Below are 10,954 nucleotides of genomic sequence, written 5' to 3'. Positions count from 1 at the left end.
GGCGGCGATTTAAAAAAAAATCAAATTGTTTTCTTCACTTACGGGTGGTATAGTGGGTAATTGTCGTTGATGTAGCAAAGCTCGGTCCGTGCCATTTTCTCTTCCAATCAAAGTATGCCAAACCAGCGCTCTTACGTAGCTTTACGTGGAATAGCAAAGCTACCAAAGCAACAAGGTTGCAATTCTTTTGAAGTCGCTGGGAAGACTCGCGGGCTCGTGGCCGATGCACACGCTCAGCCTCCTCTCTGCTCAGCTCCAGGTTCGTTGAATTCGACGAACTCATCAGACGGCCGGTGGATTCCTCGACACAAATCAGCAGCCAGTGGGTGTCTCTTTCATCGGTTCTTTTCATCCTTTTTGCTGTTCATCTTGGTTCCTTCTATGTTGCACACGCGCGCGCCATTCTCCACCCCATTCTCTGGATGACGACGCTGTCATTTGAGCTCGGGTCTGTTCAGCTCAGTGCGCGCCTGCATTCGAGCCCCGAGCGCAGATCACCATCCGGACCGTAGTCCATGGAGAACAGTGGGGCGGCACGAATGGGTGGTCGAGCGTACAGAGAACGCGGGACTCGTCGAGAAGGGTGTGGCCTGTGGTGGTGCTTTCATGGCGGCGACAGTGAGGGGGCGGAGGAATTGCAATCTGCTCTGCTGTACGCAGAGCATAATGGCACAATCTTTACACAGAATACGCCCATCTTTTGGCAAGTCTGACACTTGAGAAATCTGTACGCAGCTCGCTCCATCTTTTGGCAAGTCCGACGGAGGAGGTGGATACCGAGACTTTGGAGCACAAACAGAGTCCATGTCAGAGAAGAAGCGAGGCGGAGGGATGTCTTCAGTGCTCAGTGAGCATGCTGAGATAATCTGCACAGAATATGCGTCGATTAGCAAATCTGATTTAATCTGGTCAAAACTCTATTCATCTTATCAAGTCTGACACAATGGTTAGGCAGTTTCATCCATTCTTGTTAATGGGATTAGCACAGACGGTTCACTTTTGTTAATGGCAGATGGACACATAATTCCGTTCAGTATATGACGTGCCCATCGACCACCTGCTGGAGCATACAGTGACCAAAGTAAAAGAACTTTTACCAGCAAGTTCATTAGATACTCAGAGTGCATTTTACTCTTTGTTAAATTTGTGAGAAATGTTAAATGGAACATCTAATAATCTACCTATAACTACAAATACACTATGGACCGTAACTTTAGCTCCCTCGTTCAATTGAGGAGCCCAATTTCGAATCTAGTTTACGATTTTGATTGGTCAATAATTTTAATTGAGGTTATTCTGAATTTGGTTCATGACTATTATTGAACCGAGGTGTTCAATTTTGGATCCGGTTCAGAATTTTGATTGGGTCAATGATTTTGATTGTGGTGTTTAATTTTGGATCTGCTTCATGATTTTGACCAAGGCAATGATTTTTTTAATTAATCGGCAACAACTAGCCCATAAAAATACATGAGTCCCGCGCAACCTCTCACCACCTGGCAAAAATGAGTCATCAACATACGACACCGTAACACAACATAGTACATGTGGTCGCCAGCTCAAAAAACTTTCCCACATACGTGTGGGTTGATTAGCGGATATTCAAGAAGAGCCCATCAGAACACTACGTTATATACACCATCACTCCCTCACACGCCAAACTAAATAAATTCCATTATGATATTCCAACAGCACAAAACGGCGCAGCAAAGCGCGCACAACGCTAATAGTGACATTGACTAGTCACATCTATTAAATATGTGGAAATCATTAGGTGGGACATCCAATGACACCGACTTTTTACATCCATTAAATTTACAAAAAAAGCATAGGTGAAACATTGAAGGACATTGATGTCCATTGAAGTCATGATAAGCATTATATAGGACCCGCTGAAAATGACATTTCACACATATAAATAAGCATTGGACCACACCAAAAATTGATGTCCATTAAATTTACAAAAAAGCATAGGTGGAACATTTAGGGACACCTATGTCCATTGAAGTCATGATAAGGGTTGGATAGGACCCGCTGAAAATGACATTTCACACATATAAAGAAGCGTTGCACCGCATCAAAAGCAACATTTACACCCATATAAAAGCATTGGACCCCACTGAAAATGACATTCCACACTTAGGAGAAACATGGGCCATGCATCCCATGTGGAGCACTCCCTTTTATGTGAAGTTGCTCAAAGCAACACGGTTGCAAATTTCCTTTTTAAGTCGGTAGGAACAGTCCCGGGCTCGTGGCCGATACACACACCCTCAGCAGCCGGCGGTGGATTCCTCAACACAGATCGGCAGCCGGCCGGTGGATTTCGCAACACAAATCGGCAGCCGGTGCGTGTCTCTTTCATGGTTCTTTTCCTCGTTTTTGCTGTTCGTCTTGGTTCCTTCTCCGTTGCACACGCGCGCGCCGGGCATTCTGTAGTTCATAGTTGAATGGCCACCCCTTCCTCTGGATGCCGCTGTGTGCTGCGCGCCCGTCGCCGCGCGCCTGCATTGCAGCCCCGAGTGCAGATCGCCTCCGGGACCGTAGTCCATGAGGAACAGAGGAAGCGCGCGTAGCGACCGTGGTCGAGCTGCGCGTGCAGGGTGGGCACGGATGGGTGGCCGAGCGAGGAGACAGCGCGGGGCAGGCCTGGGAGGGGTCGTCGTCGCGGAGGTCGACAGCCTTGAGCGGGCAGAGCCGGGAGGCAGGCGGCGGAGGAAGATCCGCGCGCGCGAGATGACCGTGGCCGAGCTCGCCGACGAGGTGGAGAGGTGGGCGATGCGGAGGCGGCCAGGTGCGTTGAGTGCGGGAAGGTGGACGGCCTGTGCGGCCGCAGCGGGCGGCCGCGATGGACGGCGGACGGCCGGTACGGCAGCGTGGGGGGAATTTCAGAGAAAAGCGACGCGGAGGGGCGGACGTCCCCCCATTGGCGGATCAGGCTGTGGTGCTTCCACTCCATAGCGTCGAGAGTGCTCTGCTCAGTGCGCGGCCTGCACTCCACATGCACCGTGCTCAGTGAGCATTCTGAGATAACCTCGACGCAATATGCGGAGGCGGCCACGGCCGGCGTCCGTGATGGACGGCTGGTCCACGGAAGGTGAAGGAGTAGGCTTTCGAGCAGAAACACAGGCCAGCGCCGGCGTCCGGTGCACGGCCGGAATGTCAGACAAGAACCGCGGCGGACGGGCGGGCGCCCCCCCGTTGGCTCAGTTCACCGTGCTCAGTGAGCATACCAAGACAATCTGGACACAATACGGGTCCATGAGCAAATGTGGCTTAATGCGATCATAGTTCTATTCATCTTATCAAATCTGACACAACGGTTAGGCAGTTTCATTGCTGTTAATGAAATCAACACATGTGTTTCATTGTTGTTGACGGCAGATGGAATTCTATTCAGTGTATGACGTGCCGATCGACCAGCTGCTCGGAGTACCACCTGACGAGAGCGATCTCCACGAATGTTGGGAAGGTGCGATGCTTCTCTGAACTTTGTTATAACATCACAAAAGAGATCAAATGTATCGATGCTAGTTTACATAGGAAACCAACTGCATCTATGGTTTCAGGTTTTGGGTCCAATGGAGGCCAACTTGTAGCTCCCTATTGTCTTTCTACCCACGACGAGACGCCAGACACCACGCCGCCGGAGACGGAGAGCGCCGCTCATACAGCGGATGGACCAGAGAGCGGCTGGAGGCGCAAGAGAGGCCCTCGCAAGAGAAGGGTGCCGTTGTGCACAGACCAATCTTGGCATCTGGGTAACCATTTTGGGGTGAGGCCTGTGTCTATTCTCGGGTGGAAATTCAAACTAATTATCTTGCACATGTAGCTAGTTTTTCTGTATATTGTACGCCCTTTTTTAGTTCAGATTTTCAATTGTCATTAATACATCAATGGAAAACAGCCAAAGAATTCTACGTCGTTGGTTGTTTTGACAGGAAACATCACATAGAACCAACAATAGCCACTGGACACCTGAAGAGGTAGCTATGCTGGTGGATGGCGTCGAAGATTGCGGGGTGGCACGGTGGTCTGTGATGAAGAAGAAATGGTTTCCAACGTCGGTCCGAACCGTGGGCAATCTCAAGGTAAAGTCGTGTTGTTCTTACCTTCTCTCGTCCCCCTCTAATTATTTTCTCTCGTCCCCCTCTAATTATTTGTCCTAGGTCCGCCACTAACACCAATCCATCACTTTGTTTAACTTTTCAGGATAAGTGGAGAAATCTCCTGGAATCATACACGGTAAGACATGCCACTTCAAAGATAACTAAATTGTGGAGCACCACTGATTTTTATTTCTTGCATTTTATCAAATTGCAGGGAAATGCCGAAAGAAGCTGCTATCTGCATCTTGACAAGAAGTTGATCGAACGGATCCAAAAGGCAGCATTCAACAACCCGTATCCAAAACCAAGGTGCACCGACGAATGGTGAGGAGCCATTGTTTAGGACTTTTTACATTGTGATGAAGTGCCTTGTAAAGCACTCTCTTACTAATGAAGGCAAGATGTTTTAGCAGCTGCCTAGGTCTCCTGCTTCAGTTTAGTACTCCAGTGTTAAGCTAACAATATTTGTAGGCAAGATGTTTTAGTAGTGCCTAAATACACACTCTATGTGTGCCTACCTTCCTGATTGTGTGATTGTGTGGTACTATGCTCTCTGATTGTGTGATAACTTTACAGATGGTTCAGCAAGAGTATGGCTTGAGTTGGTGAAAACTGAATGTAGTTATTGCACAAGAAATGTTTCTACAAGTTGAAATTATTTCAAATATATTCTGCCCATCTCCAGAACCAGTGCACAAGAAAACAAAGGATGGAGGACTGCTGTCCAACATAAATCATCCAAAGAAACAAGTCATCATACACCAACTGTGTCAGAAACGACACCCGGTACACAATTGAGCCCTCAATCACAAGATCACGAGCTTTTGACTAAACAACGACACCGAGTACAGAATATAACATTGAATAGAAACTGATCTCCAAGTTCATTTTTTAATTTTTTGACTATACAAGCAAATCGAAGCACTATGATCAGTTCAGCGAAACACTCCAGTAGAGGAACATCATTTTCTTGCTCGTCTAATTAATAGCTACACTCCATCTTGTTTTCCACCAAAGCAAGCATCGGGTTGTCTTCAATCAACATCTCATCGAAATACGTGCTCTCCCTCTGTACTTCCCCAGGTGCTCTCCCCGTGTCGCGACCATCATACAACCCTCTCCCCTTCTGTGTTCTGTAATGACAATTGCACAATCCTCTGGTTCTTTTAGCACGCTCACACGTATCCTTCTTCACCACCACAAGCCCACCCAACAGGAGAACAACACAGACCGACCCAGACCCTAGCTCTGTTTATTATCCACGCTCCTTCAGTTTTCTTCTGTGTTGTCATGTTGTTTCTTTTCTACCCCATCTGGAGAAAATACATTGTGTCATCCTCTTCCTCACTTCATACTGCAAGATGAACACCACAAACAAATGAAAATAAGCACCAAATGACCAGATTCTAAAGAAAGAGCCAAGGAACAGAGAAAAGGGGGCAAATCATGGCGGAGCAGCACCAAGCGTGCGCAACGACGACAGATGGGAGGCACCCCTAGGCCTGAGTGACAATAAGGAAGGTGGCCGAAAATACAGAGTAATGTCGAGCATACAAATTTGTGCAGAAAAAATGTGCATTCTGCAACACAACCATGTATAACTACATAGAAACTTGAAAATATTTAGATGGATAAACTGCCAATGAGAAGGAACTGCAACGACCAGCCATAGCTACTAACTACTGCATGTTGAATGCTAGCATCACACACTGGTCATCGGCGCAGGTGCGCGGCCTGGCCTCTGCAGGGTGTGCTCGCCGTTGTCTTATACAGAAAAAAAAACATAGATGGTAGTGACTGCTGGTCGAGATTCTTTGTTACTCAATACTCAAGATAAATGAAAGTGATTGTTCTTGTATTCAAAGAGGCTTACACTACCAATTATAGCCTCTGAACCATATTTATAATTTTATATGCATAAATCTCCAGAATGCAGTTCAGATTTCAGGAAATTGTTTTTTAACTCCTCAACCGGCTCAGCATAGAATATGTCCATGGTACCAGGCATATGCTTCCCTACTGTACTGCATGTAGTATTTGTGGAAGCAAGCAATAAGGTTCTGATATGCTTACAAAGAACAAATTATTAAGGCATCTAGAACAAGCTGACTAAATGATGATTTCCGGGGAGCAGAAATTATATTATTTTCCTACGGCATATAACCAGAGCAGTAAAAATTGCAACCCGTATGCTTATATACCTTAAAAACTATTGGATTAAATGGCAATACATGGAACAGATATGCTAATCAGATTTAAAACCACGGTGTTGTCGCTGCAGCTGAGAAGACAAACAAAAACATGCTAATCAGGTTGCAAAACGGAATCCAGTCAAATTTCCTCCGGCATCTCCAACAACCCCAAATTGGTGCTACAAACCTATACCTGGACCTCTACCGTGCACTACTACTCTGTATCACTCTTCTACTTGGCAATAGCCTTGACAGTAGTACTCTTACCACAACCGGTGGTCACTGCGTCTCTCAGGGCTCCGCGCGGGACGCTATGGCGACACCGCGCGCGTGATCGACTTCCATCTCAACCGTCCTCCTCTCCGGTCATCCGCGGCCTCCTCTCTCTCTCCGTCTCCTGGGCCGATGGCCAGCGTGGTACCCGGCGAGAGATTGCTCCGGGTGGAGAAGGAGGACTCTCAGGGTGGGGGGAGGAATGCGGCGTCGGCGGCGAATCTCCGTCGCGCCGGCGTTCTCTATGATCTTGGGGAATGCAGTTGTTCGTTTTTTTATTTAAGAGGGGCAGTGGTGCATGGGCGCGCCCCTATACCTCGCTTCTAGCGAGTCCGATGGAAGATAGGCCGGCCCAGGCGCGGGGAGGCTACAGCCTTGTTTTTTTTTCTGTTTTTTTACGTCTTTTTTTTGTGTTTTTCTTTATTATTATTTTTATATTTTATAAAATACTCTAAATATAAATATTACAAAAAACACTTCATATAAAACATTTGAGAGGACGCCACGAGACTTGGAGAGGATGCCAGAAGACCCATGAGGAGGCCACAAGCCGTGGAGACGCGCCCCCTTACTTGTGGGCCCCTCGTAGCCCCTTTTGACCTAATCTCCGCACTATAAATCCTCAAATATTCCCCCTACGTCAGAGGGCACACAAAAAATACTTTTCCGCCCTGTTCTCGTGAGATCCCATCTTGGGGCCTTTTCTGACACTCCGCCGGAGGGGGATTCGATCACGGAGGGCCTCTACATCAACCTTGCTGCCCTTCCGATAAAGCATGAGTAGGTTACCACGGACCTAAGGGTCCATAGCTAGTAGCTAGATGGCTTCTTCTCTCTCTTTGATCTTCAATACAATGTTCTCCTCGATATTCTCCTCGATGTTCTCCTAAGGGTCAAGACGGCCAAAATCAAGTCGTCCCACTCGCATTTGCTTTTGTGGAGAGTGAGAACATTGAAAGTTGGACATGGTTCTTCAGGTGGTTGAAAATATCAGTTGTGAAGGAGAAGCCCAATGTGTGCATCCTTCATGACAGGCATGCAGGTATACTCAGTGCGATAAGGACACTGGCAAACCCAGGCCCTGAGGAACAAGTTCCATGGCAGGACTTGCAGAGCCGTTGGTGCATGCGCCATCTGGGGGCTAATTTCTTCTCGCAGTTTAGAAATAAGAACCTGATGAATCTGTCAAAAAACTCTGCAAGCAAAACCAGTTATGGAAGTATAATTTGATACGCGACAGACTCAATGTGTGCATGCAGAGACACGTGAGGGACAGGAAAGCTGTAAGAGATGCAGTGGTGAGGGCACATGTTGACGCAGTAGCTGCACAGTTGGCAACAGGAACATCGGCCGTGGAGGAGGAGCCTGTTGGGCTATGTGACCTGCCAGGCTTCGACCCACCAGGTACTAGGAGAAGGCTCGGGAGGTCGATTAAAACCTTCCAGCAATGGATAGAGCATGAGCCTCTGGAGAGGTGGTCTTTGCTACATGACACACATGGAGCAAGGTACAGTGTCATGACAACGAACCTCGCGAAAACATATAACTTTGTCCTCAGAGGAAACTGGGCATTGCCACTTAGCCATCATTGAGGGTATTTTCTATGGCACCGTCAAGTATTTCAGAGATAGACGTCAAAAAGCAGAGCAGCATATCTTCAACAACCCGAATACACGTTACTGTGAAAGAGTCACGAAGTACATGGATAACAAGATGCAAAAAGCTAGGTCACACACTGTAGTCGCCATCGGTAATCAAGAAAGAAGGTTTGAGGTCCGCTTAACCAACAACAAATTCGGATATGCAAATGACACTACAACAAACCTATTAATACACGACGGATTTCCCATGACGTCTTAAGAATCCGTCATGAACTGCCCGCTGAAGCCCGCACAAGCCCAGCTGACCTATTCCCCGTATAAAAGCTAACCCTAGGTCTCTCCCTGCCCTCATCTCTTTCTCCCTGCGCCGCCGCCCATCATCTTCTCCCTCTCCCCGATCCCTTCGTCCCCCACCTCCGTCGTCCCCCCGCACCCCCACCACTCCGATAGTGTCTCCTCGCTCCACCCCATCCCCACCTCCACGGCTGCATCCTCTTTCATCCCCGTCCTCTCCCGTCCTCAATACCATGGCCTCGGGCTGCTGCTGCATATCTGGCTCGCGCAGATCCACACGGAGCTCAGCCCCGACGTAGGCCTCGTCCGACCGGGGTGACCGTGGGGTGGCCGGTCTACCACAATTTCTCCCTGGGGTACCCTAGTCGCCACTGGTTTGTGTTGTTGCTCCTGCCCCTCCTTTTGGCTTGCTCGATACCATGGCCTCGTTGCTGCTGCGACGACCGGTTCATTTTGCCTACGCTGGTAGCCGTACCAGCCGTTCGTGGGCAAGGTTGGAAGGGTAAGGCTGGTGCGTGGCCTCCCTCTTCAGTCGATTTCCTAATCGTGACTACTGCCTTCTCCAAGTCGCAGGGTGTGTTATGTGTGCGTGCTGACATAGCGGCGGCAGTGGCAATCGAGTGAGATGTGCGTGCGTGCAGCAGCTCGTGTGTTGTGCGTGCGTGCTTCCTCTCTGAATATTTTAGCACTGAATTTTCTTTGTATCTTGTACACTGCAGGGTATCAAGTAGAGATAAACTGCACATGTTCGTCAACTGGCTGCACATGTGACGTTCTATCAAGATCTAATTCTGTTAGTTCTCTACCAAATCTAATTCAGTTTAGATTTTCTAACAGTTTGGTGTACCTCTGTTCTCTAAATCAATCAATATAATAAGTGTTCAATATGCATTGAGTTTATTTTCTATCGAAATACCGGTTCAGTGAATCAATGTAACCAAGTGTGGTGAATACTTCATCAAATAGGTCTTGGAGACATCATTTCTGTTAATGTATTAACGTGACGACATGTTCTGTTTAGTGTTTTCTCCATAGGCATTTCCCTTTTGTCCTTGTTGTCCCCTGTAGCTTGGTGAATATATATACCAGAATTAGTTTAATCTGTATCTAAGAAGAAAATTACATTATCTGTGGTATGAACTTCATTACTGCCTCGATGTCTTGTTCAAACCTGACTTTGTAATAGAGTTGTATAAATAATCATTTCATTTTCCCTTCTTCTATGGGTTTGCAAGCTACTAGTTTAATTGATGCTGAGTTTTTCCCTTATTACAGCAGAGGTGATGGATCTGTACTATTGTATTTTCGAAATGCATGTGCACAGAATTGCAATCTCAAGGAGCAGTGGAAATGAAGATTGCGTGCTTTTCTTTAAGATTACTAATAGATGGTATATTATTTTTGTTTATGATTTAGGAGTGTATGATATGCTACAAGTGCATTTGTTCAGTCTCGAAATTTCAATGCTATTACAAGCATATTCTCTATTTCTCGGTATTATTCACACCATGTCACTGGTGAAAGCCTACTGGAAAGAAAATGAATCAATATTGGTGTGCTACATTAAACTAAAATGTTATGTGTACGACCAGAACTAAAGGAAAAAAAGATATAGTTATATTCCCTTGAATTATTTACTTTATACATTTTATATGAGGGCTCTTTACAGAAAGCAACTCAGGTTCATTTAGAAAATCATGTCAATATATTCTTTGCATATCATTAACAATGTTTACATTGTTAACATTATACTAGTTTAGTCGGTTCATTGTCATGTACCCTTTTTTTATAAAACTTTTCCTTTTATTCATTTTATTGTAAAGACAATAATAAGGAAGTGGCATGTATAAAATTTCATGTGCCAATGCTACAACATAAAAATTTCAAACAATTTAGGCTCAAAGTCTAGAGACAATAGGTTTCATAATTTATTGTAAGTAAAAGTTGACTATGGAAAATATGTAGTCGAATTAGGAGAGTTAGAAAAGCACGCTAACCATATGTTTTGTATATATGTTATGATATGTCTGCTCTGTCTCAACTCTTTATGCTATTTCATGTCAATTCAACACTAGCAGCCCTTTGTGATTTTTGAACTTTGAGGGTATGAACTAACTTTTTTGGATCGAGATAATTGTGTGACTTGTATCCCATCTCATATTCAAGTGCGGGTTAAGAAAATATGTACTTTGTATGCCATGAAGTCTAATAAGTAAATGGGAGAATGCATGCTTTTTTTCCCAACATATGTTATTGTTCATAATTCCTGGGTGTGGTTAATTTAGATGTAAAGGTTACGTTCTGAAAGCATCAAACTAAATCTGAACCATTTGGTTCAGCTTTGTTCTGAAGTGCTTAACTGAAGTTTTTTGATGCTCGCGAATAGTTGGCCTTTGTAAAATTTATACTCTTAACATAATAAGATAACTAAGTGGATCATTTAAGTGCCTATAATGGTCTCCTTTGGGTGTTTTTACTTATGCAA

The 10,954-nt window shown here is 45.8% G+C and overlaps 1 protein-coding gene across 1 annotated transcript; it reads left to right on the top strand.

Moving 5' to 3' along the window:
• The first annotated feature begins 2,151 nt into the window (after positions 1-2,151).
• LOC123048459 (uncharacterized) lies at positions 2,152-4,690 on the top strand. Its single transcript, XM_044471559.1, has 6 exons — positions 2,152-2,348; positions 3,385-3,472; positions 3,570-3,775; positions 3,942-4,091; positions 4,213-4,245; positions 4,324-4,690. The coding sequence occupies exons 2-6, from the start codon at positions 3,385-3,387 to the stop codon at positions 4,435-4,437; spliced, it is 591 nt and encodes a 196-aa protein (XP_044327494.1). The 5' UTR covers positions 2,152-2,348; the 3' UTR covers positions 4,438-4,690.
• The last annotated feature ends 6,264 nt before the right edge of the window (positions 4,691-10,954 follow it).

Source organism: Triticum aestivum, chromosome 2D (assembly GCF_018294505.1).
Source record: "Triticum aestivum cultivar Chinese Spring chromosome 2D, IWGSC CS RefSeq v2.1, whole genome shotgun sequence".
Classification (NCBI taxonomy): Eukaryota; Viridiplantae; Streptophyta; class Magnoliopsida; order Poales; family Poaceae; genus Triticum; species Triticum aestivum.
Note: the sequence above shows the minus strand (reverse complement) of the source record. Positions and strands in the feature narration are given on the sequence as shown.

Coding starts and splice junctions, on each gene's coding strand:
- LOC123048459 (XM_044471559.1), top strand. CDS start 3,385: ATGGAATTCTATTCAGTGTATGACGTGCCGATCGACCAGCTGCTCGGA. Junction 3,776..3,941: donor ATCTGGGTAACCATTTTGGG/GTGAGGCCTGTG, acceptor TTGTTTTGACAG/GAAACATCACATAGAACCAA. Junction 4,092..4,212: donor GAACCGTGGGCAATCTCAAG/GTAAAGTCGTGT, acceptor TTAACTTTTCAG/GATAAGTGGAGAAATCTCCT.